The sequence below is a fragment of the Malania oleifera genome, chromosome 11, assembly GCF_029873635.1.
Source record: "Malania oleifera isolate guangnan ecotype guangnan chromosome 11, ASM2987363v1, whole genome shotgun sequence".
In the NCBI taxonomy this organism is placed as follows: domain Eukaryota; kingdom Viridiplantae; phylum Streptophyta; class Magnoliopsida; order Santalales; family Ximeniaceae; genus Malania; species Malania oleifera.
Genome location: NC_080427.1, coordinates 55,108,818 through 55,129,931, shown reverse-complemented (window position 1 = coordinate 55,129,931; position 21,114 = coordinate 55,108,818). Strand labels below are relative to the sequence as shown.

General features: G+C 37.7%; 1 protein-coding gene across 3 annotated transcripts in view; it reads left to right on the top strand.

The window, feature by feature from the left end:
* The window catches only part of LOC131168475 (peptide deformylase 1B, chloroplastic/mitochondrial), an 89,307-nt gene that overhangs the window by 58,017 nt on the left and 10,176 nt on the right, over positions 1 to 21,114 (top strand). For all 3 annotated transcript variants that reach the window (XR_009140302.1, XR_009140303.1, XM_058127931.1), the window contains exon 5: positions 1,202 to 1,264. Coding sequence is in view for 1 of the 3 variants with exons in the window: in XM_058127931.1 (XP_057983914.1) it covers positions 1,202 to 1,264 (63 nt within the window). In the remaining 2 variants the exon portion in view is untranslated. The remainder of the gene's footprint in view (positions 1 to 1,201; positions 1,265 to 21,114) is intronic.

Here is a 21,114-nt window from a genome sequence, read left to right as displayed (position 1 = left end):
GAATTTACAATAGGAGAAATTACTTGACCACACCAGAGCAGACCACAGGAAAGCACCAGGGGCACTTAATAAACAACCTAGCAGCAGTTACATGTACTTAATAAACAAGATTGGAAGCAATCAATCACGAACACAGCATCAAAACAGCGCATCGTGCCACAACTAGCCGGTGGAACATCAGAACAATAACAGCCGCATATCAGAAACAGTATGTGATACTGACTGACTTCACATCAGCAAACCACCATGAACACACATAGCATTCAACCAAGGATGTTGCATAGCCTAACTGAGAGGAAGTGTCCCTAAACTACTCCTAAACCAAACAAACAATCATTTGAGAACTGATTCCAGGAGAGATGAAAAAAAATGAAAAATAGGATGTCCAAAAACAACTCGGTTAAATCAGATTTGGGGGAGATCAGTGCCCTGATTCTATGTCGTAAAGTTAGATATGGAGACGAGAAGAAGAGGAGGAAAAGAAGAGAGAAAAGTCAGATGCCAGTTTCCAGGTCTACCCTCATATATTAAGTTATTAATAATAAAATATAAAAAAATCTCAAAAATACCTCCAATCACACCACATAATTACTAAAATTACATGTTCTCTTCTCACATATGGAAACCTAAAAGAATAAAAATTCTTTGAGCGAAACAAATATTGCTATCTTCTTAAATAATTGGCCCAATCAACCATGATAAAAGGAAGGAGAAAGAAATCCCGTCTTGCCCTTCATTTGAGTTTTTACTGATTTTTGAAAGTACTAGAAATTGTAGCACTTTTAAATAATGCTGTTTATTTTTCCTTGAGTCACAACGTAAACAAATCTTGCACATGCTACTAATACAATGAGGGATAAGTTATCTAAATAGTTCTAGATTTAGTGGTTTCCAAGTGCAGACATTCCTATTTTATCTATCATCATTTATTCTCTAATTGACATGAGAGCTGTGTAAGAACAAATGGACTAAAGTTGGCACATTCATTTTGTAGTTAAAACACAGTTTTTTTTTGTACTTTCACATTTCCTCTTGCCCTTTAGTGCAGTGACATACATGTGCATCTATTGTCAAAAATAACTTGGAAAAAGCTTTAATAAATAGGCAGGCAGTTTGGCTGATGCTATGTGTACTTGAGATGTTGATAATTTTTATCCCTTACCCTATGATATTTGTTTCTTAATTGCTTATAAATTTGCAGGGAATCCTTTTCTGTGACAGAATGACTGAAGAAGTTCTTGATGGTATCTGTGCAGATCTTCAGGTGAGCATAAGCATACTAACAGGCAACAGTTATCACCTGTTCTAATCTTTTGGTAGGGCGAAAAAAATAAAATAAAGAACTGTACTGGTTTATTACAATACTGTTAGATCATTCTGATGTGCAGGGCTTCTCTTTTGTCATCAAAGCAGAGAACATTGAAAATATATTATCAAAAAATTGTATTACACAAAAAACATTGATGAAATTGGACAAATGCACAGCTATCATAAAATGATGGCAGATCATCATAAAAAAATCTTATAATCTGGAAATTTGCAGGAAAACTGGGCTCGTATTTGAGGGGAAGATGCGAATTTTTGTTTTGGTTGGGGGAGGGAGAAGAAGAGCACTACTTATTATAAAGAAACAAGGTTAGCTTTGTTGGATCATTTGCTCCGCCTCTCCTCCTGTACAGCCAAGTCGGCCTGATTGGATCATGTGCCTCCCATGCAATGATGTCAACTTGGCCCCCCCCCCCCCCCACCACATGCAACCATGTCAGCTTGGCAGGATCATGTGCCCCTTGTGTGATCGGGTCAGCTTGGCAGCGTCATGTGTCCTCCATGTGGCTTCATCAGCTCAGTTAGCTCATTTTACACCTCACGTCAGCACTTGGGGCAGTAGGCTACTCTCTAGTAAAGAAGCCCTCGGGGGGTTACATTAGGGGGCCTAGGCTCTTCTCATCTTTTTGTTTGCCACACAACACAAGCAATGATGGCCTTGAGTAGTAAAGGAATCTCAGGGAAGCCATGTGGTGTAACACTGTAACCAGAGGGCTAATAATTGACGAACCCCCTAATTGTCTAATGATGAAGAGGGAGGATGTTGGTGGCACCAGGGGGCTAAACCTAACCAATCTACATATAAAAGATTGCTAGAAGGGCTAAGCATTCTTCTTTCTTTACGCTCACCTCTTGCTTCTTGTTAGGATTACCTAATGAATTGAGATTTTCTATTTAATGATAGGATTCCGAAATCAATTGGGATTTCTAATTAAAATATTATGGTTCCCAATGAATTCTATTTAATGTTAGGATTATTTAATGTTGGCATTTTTATTTAATGTGTTAGGATTCCCAATTCAATTGGGATTGAGTCCATAAGGACTTGGATTGGGATATTTTACGTTCCTAGTAGGAGTAAGTTTCCCTATCCTATATTTATGTAACCCTACGAGGCTTTTCCATCCAAGTAATAACATAATTCATAGCCTTTAGCTAATTTGGAGGTAGATTTCCCTCTAAGTGATCAATTCCTATTTTCTTTTACGATTTTCCCTTCTTAAAATTTCCACAATTTCTCCATGATAAAACCTTAGGGTCCTATCATTTGGTATCAGAGCCAACGTTCTAGTGGATGTCGTAACCTACCAACAAAAGCAAGATCTTGGAAATCTTGATCTTCAATCATACTCAATGGCCTCAGAAAATTCAGCAGTCCCAAATAGAAGCTTGGCTAAAGGCTGAACTTAGCAATATGTTTAAGTCTTAATTGAAGAGATCCAAGCATTGCTCTTTAAACTACTCGTTATATTTTCCAACAAAGAGAGAGCAGATGATGCCTCTACATCAGCTAACCATAGGGAGCTGCCATATGTGCACGAAGGAGGTTTACCAAGGAGAGCGTGATTGTGGTTCTTCTCGTATGAAGGTGGAATTTCCTTGGTGGGATAGTGATGACCTTTCCAGTTGGGTTTTTAGAAACATCTAAAATTGAGATTGCTTCTATTAGTCTGGATGGCGATGGATGGCGATGCTATTCAATGGTATGACTGATTTGAAGCTTGTTATGGAGTGCTTTTAAGGGAAGAATTTGTTTCTAGATTACTTGTTCGATTTGGGTCCACTAGATATGAGAATGTCAGTGGAGAGCTTGCTAAAATACACCAAACTAGCACTATCTTTGAGTACCAGACACGATTTGAGCAGTTGGAATGAAAGCCAACTTGTTGATACTTTTATTGAAGGTCTCCTACCTAAAATTTGGCATGAGGTCAAAGTGCGTCGGCCGCGAACTATGACTACTGCAATTTCCTCTGCATAGTTAGAAGAAAAGAAGTTGGGAGAAGAATGACATCACTCCAACAAGATCATTAGTAAGCAAAATGTCAATAGCACCATCACACCACTTGCTCCTTGCAATCTTCTTGCCAAACGATTGACTCAGGAGGAGCTGAAAGAGAGAATGACAAGAGGTTTGTGCTGACATTGTGATGAAAAGTGACATAGAGGGCACCGTTGCAAAAAGGGATGACTGTTGATGATTGAACCAGTGGAGGAGCCATAAGAGGCTGAGGATGACCCCCCCTTATTTTGATAAAGAAGGTATGGAATATGATGATAATGATGAATCTATCACTTCTTCAATTCATGCTTTAGTTGGTTATGCTAATCCTCAAACCATGAAAATTAGTGGCTTCCTAAAATGCCAACCTGTTACTATCTTAATTGATATGGTAATGCTAATAATTTCATGGACACTAAAATTGCTAAACAACTAGCCTATCCTGTGGAGCAATGTGAAAAGTTTGTTGTGAAGGTTATTGATGGAAGGACCTTGACATTTTAGAGCAAGCGTCCGAAGGTTAAAACTTATTATGCAAAACTATGGCTTGTATGTTGATTTCTTTTTGCTGCCACTTGAAGACTATGAAGTGGGTTTGGGTATTGAATGGTTAAGGAACTTAGGTGATATAGCGTGGAATATCTCTAAACTGGTTATGAAGTTTGTCGTGAATGGTCAAAGAGTGACTCTTAAAGGCAAATGTTGTGGTAGTGTCATTATAGTTTCAATCCATCGTATAGAGAAGCTCCTTAAAAAGGAGCGACATGGTTGCTTGGTACAACTTTGAGCACCAAAGTTGCAACATCAATCTGGCTAGGATGAAGGGCTGGACTCTTTTATTTCAAAATTTTTTAACCTATTTGCAGAGCCACGAGGATTGCCACCTTAGCAAACACATGATCACTATATTCCTCTATTGCCAGGTAGTATCCATACTAATGTCCACCCTTATTGATATCCTTATTTTCAGAATATTGAAATAGAAAATAAGTGAAAGAAATGATAGATGTGGGCATAATTCAACCCAGTGTCAGTCCATATTCTTCTCCTATCTTATTGATGAAGAAGAAGGATGGCTATTGGCGGATGTGTATTGACTATTGAGCACTGAACAAGAATATGTGAAGGATAAATATCCTATCCCTATTGTGGATGAATTGTTAAATGAGTTAGGAGGTGCCCAACAATTCACCAAACTCGACTTGAGATTAAACTATCACTAGATGTGGGTACAAATGGATGACTTTTAGAAGACTGCATTTAGAACTCATGATGACCATTACGAGTTCTTGGTTATTCCTTTTGGGTTAACCAATGCACCTTCAACCTTCCACAATCTCATGAATGACATTTTCTGACCTTACCTACATAAGATTTTTCTTGTATTTTTTGATGACATTGCTCATCTCTTGAAGATCATTTAGGTCATTTGCAAATTGTACTCGCCATTCTTCGTGAGCATCATCTATTCGTCAAGAAATCTAAATGTAGTTTTGCTCGATCACATGTGAAATACCTTGGGCATATTTTTTTCCGAAGAAGGTGTTTCAGTCAAGGACTTAAATTTCGGTCGAAATGTCGAAATTTCGACTGAAATTTCAAATTTCGAGGGGTCCTGAAAGGAAATTGAAAGACAAATTCGATTTTAAAAAAATTCAATCGAAATTTCAAGCTTTCGACAAATTTCGTTTGAAATTTCGAAAATTTCCGCTGCTCTTTTGAAATTTTTTGGAAATCATGTGGAAAAAAAAAATTAGAGGGAGGAATTTCAGCACTGTTATGAGTATTCTCAGATTTTTTTTTTTGCTTTTCCCACGTGATTGTGCATGTTGTGCAACCCGTGAGCGTATACGGTGAAAAACAAAAATTTCGTAGAGATACTCTGCAGATCCATCATTTAACCCAATAATTCCATGGCTACCACTGCACAATTTATTTGTATAAATTAACATCATACAGCATTCGGATACATTCCTCAAACTCTCAAAGCCTTCTTCTTCCATCTTCAAACTTCAAAAAAGAAACCCTAGATTCCAAATTTTCTGCTGCCTCCTGCCTCCACCTTTGAAGTTCAAACTCTGAAAAGCCCTAGCCTTCGAATCCCCTCCTACTCTGACCCTTCGAGCCTCTGCCTCTAGCCTTTGGCTTCATCCTCCACCTCCAACGTTGTCACACACAGTCGCAGCCAGCCGCAAGAACTCTAGCCTGCAATCTTCCTTTTTGCTGAGGCTCTCGCAGAGCTGTGAGCAAGAAACTGAGAGAAGAGTGACGAGAGACAAGGGACGAGAGTCCAGAGCCATTGTTGCCCCTCCCTCCACGAGCAGCTGTAGCTCCACGAAATAAAAGGGCTGCAAACTAAAGGTTGGTTTATATTTTAAATAACATGTTTTAACTTTAAATTTTTTTTATTTACTCAAAATCTCCCTTGCCCCCAATATATTTAGAGCAATGCCCTCCTCTCCCATTTACTATTTACCCCTTAATCAGTTAATGTTACTACTTACTACTTTGCTAATATAGTAAATAATAAGTTAGTATAGTAAATAATTAGTTAATAACTAGTAAATTTAGTAACTAAATAAAATTAGAATAATTTACTATTATTGTCTTATTATAGTATAAATTAATAAATTATTTCATTTATTTAAATATATTCATTTTAAAAATTTATTACTTAATAATAATTTTGTAAAAATTATCATTCATTTTGTAATTTTAATTTAATAATTTAATATTTCTCTTAGTTATTAATTTATCTTTATTTAGCATCTAAGTATTTTTATTTTAAAATTGTAGAGTAACATCCAAATAAATTTTTTTTTTTTTTTTTACAAATTTAGAGTAATTTAACACCTAATCATTATAGCCTAGTAATTAAATAAATCAAAGTACTTATTAGCTTAATATAGTTTAAATTATTTCATTTATTTGACTAATTTAATTCCCATAATTTATTGGTAATTTTGTACATTATCATTAATTTTTGTAAATTTAATTTAATATTTTAATGTTTGTCTTATTTATTAATATTATATTGATAATAAAACATCTCAAATAATTTTCTTTTAAAATTGTTGACCAATTTAACACCTAATTTTTGATTCATTGTTACCTTGTAGGAAAGTAAAATTATCTACAAAAATGTCTGAAGGAAGAAAACAAGATCTAGCATGGGAGTATGGATACCCGATGCCCAATGTAAAGAATAGATTTATTTGCAAATACTGCGGAATACAAATGAAGAGTGGTGGTGCAACAAGATTAAAAATGCACCTAGCAAATTACGACCCGCAGCATAATATAAAATTCTGCGACAAAGTACCTCTAGAAGTTAAGTAGGAAATGAGAATTGTTTTAGAAAGAAAAACAACAGCTAAGGCCAAAAAAATAGAAAGAATGGATCAAATAAAAAATGAATTGCGTGGGAACTTAATGCAATCACAACAAATTGATGAAGTTGATGATGTTGACGATATTGCATACTCGCTTGACATTTCTTCCTATGAAAGGTTTGCATATTGTCAAACATTCTATGCTTCAAAACAGACGGAATGGGAAAGAGACCAATCTCGTAGGTTTGCAGGTAGCCAACAAAGAGGCAGTTCAGGAGTTGGTAGTAGTGCAGGGCAACCTTCGATGAGGCGATCTCAAAGTGTGAGAGAGCTAGAAATAGAGCCATATATTTCAAAGCCTTCTCAATATTTCAAGTCAGATGCAGCAAAACAAAGAAACTTGAAAAATTTATTCAAAAGAGGTAAAATAAAAGAAGAAATGAATTGATTTCAAAGTTTTTTATATATGATAATGTTCCACCTGAGAAGGCAAAATCACCTCATTTTAAAAACATGGTATGGGGTTGCCAATCAGCTGGAACGGGAGTCGATCCACCGACATCCTATGAAATCAGAACAAAATATCTTGATTTAGAGGTAAAAGAAATGAAAGGCCACGTAAAAGAAGTGAAGAAAAAGTGGGCCACGTATGGTTGCACTGTAATGTGGATGGATGGACAGACCCTACAAAATTATCCATCATAAATTTCATGGTTTGCTCGAAAGGAAGCATGATTTTTCTAAAGTCGGTAGATGCTTCTGAAAAAATAAAAGACCATGAATACATATATTCCCTATTAAAACATGTTGTGCAAGAGGTAGGTAAGCAACATGTTGTCCAAGTGGTGACCAATAATGGTAGTGCCTACAAGAAAGCGGGTCTAAAATTAATGAAAAAATTCAACTTGTATTGGACTCCTTGCACTGCCCATTGTATTGATCTCATTTTTGAAGAGATCGGAAAAGGAGAGGCAATAAGCATAGTGATCTTGCAGGGGAGACAGATCACTAATTTTATATATAATCATGGATGGTTGCTTGCTAAAATGAGGGAGCACTGTCAAGGGGATTTTGTGCGTCCAGGGGCCACACGATTTGCTACAAACTACATTGCACTTGATAGCCTACAAAAACAAAGAGTTGGTTTAAAATCTCTATTCACATCTGATGAATGGGCTGAGCATGCTCTTAGTCGAACAAAAATGGGTAGAGAAACTGAAAGTACAGTTCTTAACCATCAATTTTGGGATAGAGTGGCAAAAGTTTGTAACATTTATGAGCCTATATATCGAGTATTGCATATAGTTGATAGTGAAGTGTGACCAACATTAGGAGTTGTGTTTGAAGCAATAAGGGTGATGAAAGAGGCCATTGAAATAGGTGCAAGAAGTGCAAGATGGGATCTCAAAGTCATCAATGACCGGTGGGAAAGAACCCTTGAGCATCCTCTTCATGCAGCAGGTATAAAATATTTATAAATTTCAAGAAATTCATATATCAAAATACTTATTACATATTTATATTTTACTTTATTTGATTGACAACTTATTTCTTAAATCCAAAATGTCAATACAAAGAAGGTGTTGGGGAAGATCCTTATTTTCGTGATGCAGTTTACAAAGTTTTTAACACCTTTTAGCCACATTTTTCGGGCTTGGATCAAATTGGAAATGAGGTATATTTTTAAAATAAAATTTAAATAAAATAAGTCTTAATCCATGTTTAATTATTCAATTACAATATTTTTTTTTAGATTATTATATTTAGAGATGCTAAAATAAGCTTTGGGGAAGCAGTTGCTAAAAGCAGCTAGGGCAACCATGGCACCTAAGAAGTATTTATATATAAATGTACAATACAAAGTTACAAACTTCAAGTACAATCTACTAAGTACTAACTTGTGTTCTTAAAACATCTTGCACAACTAATTGATGGATGATGTATGGATCAAGTATTCCAATCCTAAGAAAGCTAGCATTGCGTATTTTGTCACAAACCGCATCTTCATCAGCTTGTGAACGAAATTGGAGCACATTTGCACTCATTCACACAAAGCAAAGAAATAAACTAGCCTACACCAGACTTCAGCAGCTTGTTTTTTGTTATTACAACATGAAGCTTCAATTAAAAGATATGGAGGCTGAAATGGACAAAGTGGCTGAACATGATTCCCTGGACGTTCTTGACATATCAGTTGAATTGGGTGATGAGGATGAGTATCCACTTTTTCAATGGATTAGGCCATCCCATCTTGATGAACGAGACGGAGGTCCCCATCCACAAGTGGCCAAGCATGCACAAGATGACTTTGGCATTGATGTTAATCAGGTAATGGTAGAAGAAGTAATATCTTGTAGTGATGATTCACAAATGAATCTTGGATCTAGATATGAAACTTCATCCACTATGCCCTTTGGTGGTGATGATGATAATGACGACAATGATGCTGATGGTGACGGATTTAACCCCGGCGGTAGCAGTGGGCAAGGTGGTGATGGTGGGGACTATGGAGGAAATGAAGGATGACAAGATTATAAACCAGAAGTGGAATATACACGTTCTTCCCAACTAGAAGATGAGGGTCCACAAAGAGAAACACGTCCAGAAAAGGAAAAGGGAAGACGCATCAAATAGAAGAGGATACCTTTTCCCTTAGCATGGAATCTATGAGTATAGGAACAGAGCATGACTCTAATAGTTATGGTGGTTATGAATCTACACAGAACAGCTCCTCACAATCTACATATGGCCAACCGTTTTCATATGCAAATGAGCAGGCACAACAATATGAAAATTGGCAACCACATGTCTATGGGTATGGACAAATAGGCCAAGAATATGGTTATGAGTATGACCAGTATGCAAATGCAAAACAATCCTATGGACATACACAACAAGTAGAACCTGCAAAAAGAAATCCTAGCACACGAAGATCTTCTGGCCGAGTAGAAATTGCCATGAACCAGATGATTACGGAGGAGTATGAACAACACATGTACACCTATACTCAATATTTTGGAAATTATATGACATGGAGTGATTATTGTAAACAATAAATGTCATCTTGAAATCCTAATGATAGGGATAGGAGAGATGACTTTGAGCCACCAAGAAAGTCCATGTGGTATTAGATCATTAAATGTATAATTTTTATTGAAAATGTAGTTGTTTTAATGATAATTTGTTGCCTTAATCTTAAAGGAATAGCTTCAAAACTTTATAATCATTTGAATGTTCTTCAATTCATAGTTTGTTTCGCGATATGCTGTTTAATATCTTACACACTAGAAACTTGTCATATATGCATTTTTTTTAATGTATTTTGATACCATATTAAGCATAATCATCTATTCTAATATTTCGTAAAGTTTTATTGTAAATTTCCATCATTTACTATAAATTTCCGTAATTTCTTTAAATCGAAATCGAAATTTCCGTAAATTGAGACCATCAAAATTTCCATCCAAATCGAAATTTAAGTCCTTGGTTTCAGTTGACCCTTCTAAAATATAAGTGATGATAGACTGACCTATTCCACAAACAATGAATATGTTGCAAGAGTTTTTGTGGTTAACTAGTTACTACCATAAGTTTGTCAAGGGTTTCAAAAAGATTAGCGCTCCATTGACCGCTCTACTGAAAAAGGATGCATTCAAATGGAGTGAGGAATTTGAACAAGCCTTTGCCAAGCTTAAGCATGCAATATCCACCACACCAGTTCTTACCTTGCTAGATTTCAACAAAGTCTTTATCATTGAGTTTGATGCTCTAGGAGTTGGCATTGGTGTAGTTTTAATGTAAGACATGGCCAATTGCTTTTACTAGTAAGGCTCTTTCTCCATGCCATATCGACATGTTTGTTTATGACAAAGAGATGTTAGTCATAGTACATGCAGTTATGAAATGGAGGCATATTTAACAGTTGACATTACCAAATTCGAATTGATCACTTGAGTTTGAAGTAGTTTTTGGAGCAGTGAATCTCTTCCATGGAACAACAAAAGTGGGTCACTAAATTGTTGGGCTATGACTATAAGATTATTTACAAGAAAGGGACTGAGAATGTAGTGGCAAATGCACTCTCACGACTTCTTGAACAAGTTGAACTTATAGCTATTTCTATACCTGCATATACTACTATTGAATAAATTAGGAAGGAATGGTGGCCAAATCTAGAGACTATAAGTATTATCCAAAAGTTGCAAAAAGAGCCAACTTCAGTCCCTCCTTACCTTTGGTACTCTTTAACTTGCTGTATAAAGGAAGTATTTTATTAGTGCCTAATTCAGCCCACAAGAAAACCATACTGCAAGAATTACATGCATCACTGGCTGGTCACTTTGGTTTTCTTAGAAGCTATAAGCAAATTTCTCAAGAATTTTATTGAAAGGGAATGGAGGGTGAAATCAAAAAATTTGTGGCAGAATGTGATGTTTGTCTACAATAGAAAGGGGAAACCATGGCGAGCCCATGCTTTCTACAACCTCTTCCTATTCTAGAAGATGCTTTGACTAATATCTCCATGGATTTCATTAAGGGACCACCATCTTCTGATGGTAAGTCTACTATTTTTGTTGTTGTGGACCGTCTTGCAAAATATGTTGACTTTTGTGCCATAACTCACTCTTATACTCCTATAAATATTGCTTGTACTTTTGTTGAGAATATTGTCAAGTTGCATGGGATTCCTCAGTCTATTGTAGGTGATCATGACAACGTCTTTACCAGCAATTTTTGGAAGGAGCTTTCCTGTTTGCAAGGAACACAATTGAATATGAGCATTGCATATCATCCACTATCAGATGAGCAAACTGAAGTTGTGGATAGGTGCTTGGAGACTTATGTTCATTACTTTGCTAGTGACAAATCAAAGGATTGGGTGTGATGGCTCCCATCCATCAAAATAACTCCGTTCAAGACTGTTTATGGCTGAGCTCCTCTTGTTCTTGCCGGGTATTCAATTGGATTATCCAAAGTTGATTAAACTGAAAAGGAGTTACATGATCAAGACAAAGTGCTTCATCTCCTCAAGGAAAATCTTGTTGTAGCTCAAGCTCGTATGAAATAGCAAGCTGACAAGCAGCATAGTGAAAGGGAATTCTCAATGGGAGATTGGGTATTTCTCATGCTACAACCCTATAGACAGATATTTGTGACTGTTTGTTCTTTAATTAAGTTGTCTCTTCATATCTACGTGGCTTATAAGATCCTAAAACGTATGGGACTTGTTGCTTATCGTCTTGACTTACTGACACGCTCTTAGTTATATCTAGTTTTTCATATCTCTTAGCTCAAAAAGAAGTTAAGGGAGCAAGTTACTATGCAACCGCCACTTTCCTGATGTCGCACCTACAGGTGAGTGTGTATTTTTGATAATGATGGTTTAATCAACAATTTCAAGTAGGGATGAGATAGTGCCTACTCCCGGGGAGGAAAGTCCCAAGAAGGACTTAGAAGCTCAAGATAATTTGGATAAAATGGATTTAAAGTAGAGTGATATTGGGGGAAATGAAGTATGCTTGCATGGTGGTAAAAGTTGAAAGTTGAAGGGTCAAAGGGAATTAGTGAATTTGAAGAGTTTGGTAAATTATGAGGGAAGGGTTTGAAAAGGGGTTTCCTTGGTTAATTTTTTCTAGTTACATTTTGTGGTTTTCAATTTTTTCATTTTTCATTTTTTGCTTTTTTTGTTTTTTGATGTACTCCTTGTCCCCACATGTTGAACCTCCTTTTTTCCCCCTATTTAATATACTTCTTTTATTATAAAAAAAAAAAAAATTTGCCATTTAGCTAGTAAGTGGTGATGGCCTTATTGCCTACGTCATGAGCCGAGCTTGTTCAAGGCATTATGCTTCCTTGTGACTGATTGCCTCGTGCGCTTGGGATGTGTTTCCATCATGTAAAAATTAGTGTAGAGTTATTTTTTGGAGATATTTTTTTCTTAGGCTAAAAAGGGGAGTGTGGCTCCTTGGTCATATTGATGTCTCCTAGTGCCAGAGTGAGAATAACATAGATAACTCTTTAGGGGAGGGTGAGTGTTCATCAACTTGTAAAACTACTAGCTATTGTCTAACGTATTTAGCCCCCCTCATTAGACACATTATTAGCGAAGGTGTTGATAATGAATTATGTTACTTCAATGTTTACTGCTTAAGTGCCATTGCTTTCATAAGTTGCTTATTGTTTCCGCTTATATTTGCTTGAATGACAACAAAAGTGTTTTGTTGTTGAATTGTGGTTAATGCTAGGCTGGCTAGTTAAACAAGAGGGCTTTGGCTAGCGCCGCAAGGTCCTTTCACAAAGGTGTGAAATATTCGATCTGTGACAGTTGGTATCAGAGCTCGGTTTGTTGCTACGTGAATTCATTTGCCTTTGTTGTGGGATTGCTAAAGCTTTGGTAAGTGATCATGTTGACCGATGCCTAGAAAATTAATGTGCTAGAAGCATAGGCTGATTCGTTAGCCAACAAAGTGGCTGAAGGGCCCAACTGATGGAACGTGTTGATGATATGGAGGGATCCCAAAGAGATCAACAAAGTTTGATGGTGGAGTTTTCAGAGGACTTCCACCACACTATAGAGAAAGGGTAATGGTTCACGCCAAGCGCCAAAAAGTAGGTAGGGTGAACGCTGTACTCTCTGACAAGTTAACATTGCGGAGAAAGGGTAATGGTTTATGCCAAGTGTTCAGGAGAGTATGTAGGGTGTCATGCCGAGCGCCGATGAGGGGTAGGTAGGGTGTCATGCCAAGCGCCAAAGGGTAGGCAGGGTGAACGCTGCACGCTCTGGTAAGTTAATCTTAAGGAGAAAAGGTAATGGTTTACGCCAAGCGCCCAAGAGGGAGAAGGAGATGCTAGTGGTGGTACATTGTCTCCATGTGTGGCAACATTACTTGGGTTAATATTTGTGGTGAAAACGGATAACTCCGGTGTTAGCTACTTCACATAGCCGAAGTTGACACCCAAGTAAGGCCGGTGGCAAGAATTCTTGACAGAATTTAATTTCTCATTTGAGCACAAGGCAGGGCGCCTAAATAAAGTTGCTGATGAATTGTGTAGGAAGGCCAAGCTGGTGGCCTTAAAGATGGTAACACGTTTTACAGTGAGTACCATTACCATGACGATGCAGGAGTGCATAAGGGAGAATTTAGCCAAAGATCTAGTTGCGTAGAATCTCAAGAAGCTGACGAAAAGAGGGGAAAACACGTCAGTTCTGAACGAAATACAAATTGTTGATGGCCTATGGTAGTCGGCTCTTTGTACCATGAGTTGGAGATCTGAGGAAGACATTGTTGAGAGAGTGTTATGATACCATGTGGGCCGGACATCCAAGATGGCAGCACACTTTGGCATTTCTAAAGTAGAGATATTATTGGCTGCACATGCGTGATGATGTGGTTGATTATATCGGACTTGTCTTACCTGCCAACAAGACAAGATGGATCAGAAGAAGATTGTAGAGCTGTTAGACCTCTACCAGTAGTACCATCTAGACTGTGGGAAAGTGTCTCAGTGGACTTCATCGCCAACATCCCCAGAGTAGGAGATGCAGGGTCAATACTTGTGGCTATAGACAAGTTTTCGAAGTACGATACGTTTATACCTGCATTGAAGTACTGTTCGGAAGAGGAGACGACACGACTATTCTTTAAGAATTTTATGAAATATTGGGGTGTTCCCCAAGATATTGTTAGTGATTGAGACTCAAGATTCACCAGCAAGTTTTGGACAAAACTTTTTAGAATCCTTGGTTCACAGATTAGCATCTCTTCGAGCTATCATCCATAGACAGACAGACAAATTGACAGAAGGAGAGATTCAATGGGCTACTAGAAGAGTACTTGCGTCATTTCGTCAATGTCAACCAGAAGAATTGGGTGCAACTGCTTGATGTGACTCAGTTTTGTTTGAATGCCCAAAAGAACTCGAAAACCAACAAGAGTTCTTTTGAGCTTGTTACTGGCTAGCAGCCGCTGTTATCTCTCACATTGGAAGATCCGTACAGAGGAAAGAGTCCCAAAGCGTACATCTTCACCAAAGAATGGAGATAAAATGTAAAAATTGATTGAGCCTACCTGGAGAAAGCTTATAAGCGGATGAAGAAGTGGGCAAATCAGGGGAGAAGACTGTAGCACTTCAACGCAGGTGACTTGGTGCTTATTAAGCTCAATCCTGAACAAATTAGGTCACTATGGGGACATGATAGGAAACTATTTTGTAAATATGAAGGACAAGTCCTCATCTTGGCCAAACTTAGGAAGGCCTCTACAGAATTGATTCTCCGGCTTGGATGAAAAGGCATCTTTATTTCACGTCAGCTACCTCAAGCCATTCAACGTTGACATTGAAGATCCAATTAGAATTCAGATAACTAGAGCATAATTGAAGACAGTGCAACTCGGCCGACGAGACGTTGAAGACATCCTTGCAAATAGAGAGTTCACATCCTCAAGGAAAAAGCGGTAGGAGTTTTTAGTGAAGTGGAAAGGCCTCGGTGACAAAGAAATTAGTTGGGTTTCTGCGGAAGATATGCAACCGTTGTTGACAAAGTTGAAGTGTACCTAGAGATGAAGTCTAGGAGGATTTCGACCGCATAAGTTAGGGAGCATCCTAAGCCGAGCTTGTTCAAGGCATTATGCTCACCTGTGACTTGTCTCGTGTGCTTAGGATGGGTTTCCATCATGTAAATACTAGTGCGGAGTTATTTTACTGAAATAGTTTTTCTACAAGCTAAAAAGGGGAGTATGACTCCTCGATTATATTGATGTTTTCTAGTGCCAGAGTGAGAATAGCATGGAAAGCTCTTTAGGGGAGGTGAGAATAGCATGGAAAGCTCTTTAGGGGAGGGTGAGTGTTCATCAACTTGTAAAACTTACAAGCTATTGTCAACGTGTTTAGCCTACTTTCCTCCCTTGCTAGACACACATTGTTAACAGAGATGTTTATAATGAATTACGTTGCTTCAATATCTACTGCGTAAGTGCCATTGCTTTCATAAGTTGCTTATTGCTTCCGCTTATGGTGAATTGTCGTAAACGCTAGGCTGACTTGTTAAACAAGAGGGCTTTACCTAGTACCACATAGTCCTTTCACAAAGGTGTGAAATATTTGACCCATGACACCTAGCAATGTCAAAGTTCCTCAAGTGGGGTCATACTGATACAACAAAAAGCAGCAACTTAGTGGATCATTTGGACACATTTATGTTATTGATACAATTATTTGTTGGCCCTTCATGACAATGCTGAAGTGTCCAACTTGTTCTTGGGATCATAGCACGAAGCTACATTTGATTGGCTAAGTCAACTTATTGCTATCTGCTTTGTGCGCAACAAACGTATTGCAAAGACCTTGCTAGCCTAATGGGTTTGGTCCAAGAGGAGGGGAGTCTTTTAACTATTTCATATTGCATGTTGCTAGTGCAGCCTTGGAGGTGAGGAACATAAGACTTTGGGATCACTCAGGTTGCTCTCAACATTCGTCGCCACCATGAAAGATCTTGCAATCCTTCAGAAAGCAAGCCCTAACCAGCATGGAGTAGCTGAAGTTGAAGCACAAGGTACTAGAGGAAATGATTGTAGCGAGGAGAGCATAGTGGTTCAAAGATGAGGGGATATAACAAAGTGGCAGATGAGGATAGCAAGAAAAGAAATAAAAGAGTTGTTAATAAAGACCTTGTGATGATCGCCCTAGGTGAGAGGGGTAAGTTACTACACCCTAGAAAGCAAACCATGTAGCCAAGCCCTCATGGTGTATCAAGGACATGGATGGTTTCAAGCATGGTTTTAAATAAAGGCCGCGACCATTACATAACGGTTTTTGGGGTTACTGATACCGTTACACACCGTGAAATCTCACTGTTGTAGCGGTCGTTATGGATTGACACTGTTATGTAAAGGCCGCTACGGCTTTTACGTAACCGCTACAAGACTGTTACATCAAAAAATTTATTTTATTTTTTACTTTTTATTCTCACTTTTTCCCTCTCATTCATAAATCATTCTCAATATACCATATGGCGAGAGGGGGAAAAGATTATAATGAATATGACAATGATATAAAATTTACTATTTCTTTAAATACTCACAAGAGATGCATTAATTAACAATTTGAAAAATACTTAGGAAAATATTAGTAATGTGATATTTATGTTCTATATTCAGCTTCAACCTTCTTTCTTTTCTAACTATTTTATATTTGCATTATTCGTATGTTTTATGTGTCTAATAGATTAATAGAGTGTATAATGTATTTTGTTTTATTAATTAATTTAGCACACATTAGAATTTATCAGAGATAAGAATAATGAGAAGTATAAATACGTGCACGCGTAATTTTTCTATCAATGGTAATTTAAAACAAATGTAAACTTGTTATCCTTACCAAAAAACTTAGTTACTCGAACTAAAGGATCCAAAATACACTAAAACTCTTTCTCAGAAGGGCTAAAAGCTTAAAACATGCAAGTGTGCTAATATGCACAAGGTTGTGTGTGCTTCAAAAAAATTCACGGCCGTTACACCCACTACCCATTATGTAACATCCACTACTCCCGCTTCCCGTTATACCCGTTACCGTTACGTTACGTTACGCTACCCGCTACCCCGATTTAAAACCATGGTTTCAAGTGGCCAGCCCCCTTGAGATCACCCACCTCAGCAAAGAGTCAGGTTCATGTTTTGTTGTTTCCATGGAGATCATGGGCATGATATAGAGGGATGCATCCACTTGAGGGAATAAGTGATAGGAGAAGTGAGATCCAAAACCCCCTCATGATGAGCCATTGGATTGAGGAGTTGCGGTCATTTTGTAGGGGTGGGGCTTATGGAGGTGAGGGTAGCTCATCCAAGAAAATTTTGGTAGGTCTTCCGAACTCCGGAGGTCCCACCACCATCCGAGAAGCCTAAAGCAGGGTAGGGAAATCCCTCATTGCCAACTTTGGAGACCACACAGTGATGCCTTGTTGATGAAGTTAATCATTGCCAACTTTTGAGTTCAGAGTTTTTTGGTGAGTATCCTCATCTTGCCAGCATTGGAGGGAATGGGGATTGTGTAGAGACCCATAAAATATAATATTGAGAATAAATAAGAAAATGATGGAAAATGGGTTGGTGACGAGAAAACCGGCTACGGTTTTTTGGAGCATTAAGAAAACCGTCAACGGTTATATGGTTTTACCGCAGCCGGGTAAGTGGGTAAACAATAAAAATTGGGCCGGTAAAAGAGAAAACCGGCGATGGTTTTCTGAGAGCCAGAGAAAATAGTCTGCAGTGAAGATTTTAAAGGGGGCCGCGAGCTTCATTGTTTTAATTAAACAAATCCTCCCTCTCTCTTTCTAAAACCTACGACTCTCTCTCCCATCTCTCTACGATTTCGCTCCGACCTTAGCCCAAATTGACTATCAGAAGATACCACGAGGTTCGTGAGAAGATTCTCTGCAACTTAATTGGAGCAGATTTTCAATTTGGAGTTCCGGGGCACCACTCCAAAACTGAGGTAAGGGTGTTAAATATTGGTTTTATTGTTAAATTGGAGTATTTGGGGCCTAAGGAATATTAAATGATAATATTTTGGAGGTTGAGTTGACTAATTTGGGGAAATTTGAATTTTAGGCTTTTGAACTGCGAACGCTGTGGTTCGTAGGATTTAGGGTGGTAGTGGACCTCTCAGTAAGCCAAGTAAGGGAAATAAATTATAGTAGTATTTTAGAAATTATGGATTGGATAAATATGTGAAAATGGTGATTTGATATTTTAATTGTATATATTATGATACGAATATCAGATAAAATTGTGTAGCATATGAGTCTTACTGAATTGTGATGTTTTGGGATTTGAAAGATATGAAATGATGAATTATGTTTTATTGAGAAATGTTGAAATATGCGAAATGAGATATATACTATTATGAGAATGGAATGTGTATCGAAAAAATGAGAAAGAAACAGCAAATGATGAGAATATTGAAATGTGAAATATACCATTACAAGATAAGATTTGAATATGAAAATGTGAATGTTGCAATGTAAATACTGCAACATGAATGTTGAAATGTGAATATAGGAATATGAATATGAGAATGTGAATATTGCAATGTGAATATTGTAACGTGAATGTTGAAATATGAATACTGAATGTGAATATGAAAATGTGAATATTGCAATGTGAATGTTGAAATGCGAATATTGGAATTGTGAATATGGAAATGTGAATATTGCAATGAGAGTACTCTGATGTGAATACCGAAATGTGAATATGAAATGTGAATGATGAAATGTGGAAATGAGAACCCTTATGGATGGATTGTGATAGAAAGCACGGTACCAATGCTAGCGGATGATAAGTGCAACCACACGGTCTCGTGGAGAGAGTGGTGTGCAGTCAAATGAGCCAGTGAGAAGGGTAGTCTTGTTATTTATTTTGATCTAACCGGGTAGGCCAACCATGGTTTAGATCCAGCCTTCGGGCCGCTCAACCTTGATCATGGGGGGAAGCATGGCGTGGAGAACATACTTAGGGCAGCCATGAGTTACAGACACGCAAGTATTGGTTGCCGAGGACACTCATGTGCTAGATGATGAAATGGAAATGTGAAAAGAAAGATTGTGCGTTTAATAACATAAATAAATAAGGTGAAGTAAAACTCTCCGCCTGAAGGCTTATTGAGTAAGGTGAGTGCCCTGATAAATATTAGTTGTAGCTGTACTCGAGTTAATTGAGCAGGGTTACAAACGATATCAGAGCAGAGGGGAGCTACATGTATGGGCGTGTAATCTCCCCTATACTCGGGAACTTTTGTTGATAAATATGGGTTGCATGTGAATGAGTTGAAAAATGGAATTAAAGCTTATAAAAGCTTGTGTTTTATATTTGTATGATTATGAGTATAAATGGTATATTTTTCTCAGATTGTATTATCGTTGAAATGAGAATATTATGATATAACGAAACTCTTACTGCCACACACTATAAATAATTTATTTCGTCTGACTGAGATGTGTCTCACCCAAATATCTAATATTTTAGGAAATTATGACAGACCAAGAGATAGAGTTCTGAGATAGAGGGGAGCCTACACGCTGATAGACAGGGTGAGTGTTTGAGTTAGGGATGTATGTTATCCCTAGGGTGTTTTGTTGTTTTGGAAATGGGTTGACCTGTATATATAAATGGATGTATATTACTCTGGGTATTTGTCTTTTGGATGGTTTGTAATAATTGACTTCCGCCGTTAGGGTTGTTTATATAAGTTTGACTGTTTATCCGTTACCCGCTTCAGGTTGGGTATTGTTTGAATGATATTAGTGTTTTTGATGTAGCCGATGTTTGATTATTGAGTATTATTTATAAAAAAAAATGGTATGAAAATCGGGGTGTTACAGTTTGGTATTAGAGCCTAAGTTGCTAGGTTCAACAGACTTTAGTAAACAGCGGAATATAATACCAGAGTATAGGAATGAATTTTGATGAGAATAGAAGATGGGTAGATTGAGACATGAGTTAGTTATTGTTATAGGATGAAATTGGAATTTAGGGTTCTATCTTCTGACCTAGAGGCAGGAGTTCCGTGGTTGTTTTAGTGATTTTCCTGGGGTGACGACTTTAGAAAAACCATAGTAAACTATTGTCGGTTCTTGTTTCTGAGTGGTAGGATTGAATCTTAAATTGGTATTGAGAATATTGGAGATGAATGATTGTAGAGGAATATTTTATGAGCTTAGTTTGTTGACTATATTAGTGATGTTGAGATGATAGAGTTCTAAGACTTTTTTATATTATTTTTAGGATGGAGCTTGGAAGTAGCAGTGCACATGCTGGAGGTGATGATACAGGGTCTTCCAGTATTGGTGGTGAAGACCTGATGCAGTATTAAGTAGCGTTACCCAGCAGGTGATGGCAGAGATGGCTAGGAGCTCAGGGGAGTGGAGTTGCACGATTGAGCAGTTCACGCGCATGAGATGTTTGTCGTTTTCTGGAGGAGTCGACCGATTAGTGGCTAAGAATTGGGTCCAGGATATAGAAGATATGTTGGCAGTTCGTCTGTGTACAGATGAGCAGAAGGTATTGTTTGCAACGTTTAAGTTGACTGGAGAAGTTAAACGCTGATGGAGATCAGTGAGACTGTAAGAGGAGCAGAGACTTGACCCTGTAGCAGTGACGTGGAGCTGCTTCAGGGAGATTTTTTTTGAGAGATATTTCCCCGCTACTATTAGAAGTGCGAAGGCAGCGAAGTTCTTGCACTTGACGTAGGGGCATATGATGGTACAACAGTATGCAGCTAGATTTGTTGAGTTGTCCCGATTTGCCCTGTATTTGGTGCCGGATGAGGAAAAGAAGACGAGGGAGTTCGAGGATGGCCTAAGACATAATTTGTTTAAGCAAGTTATAGGCTTCCGGGCCCAGACTTTTGCAAAGGTAGTGGATAGAGTTGTAGTGATTGAGAATGACTTGTAGAGAGGCG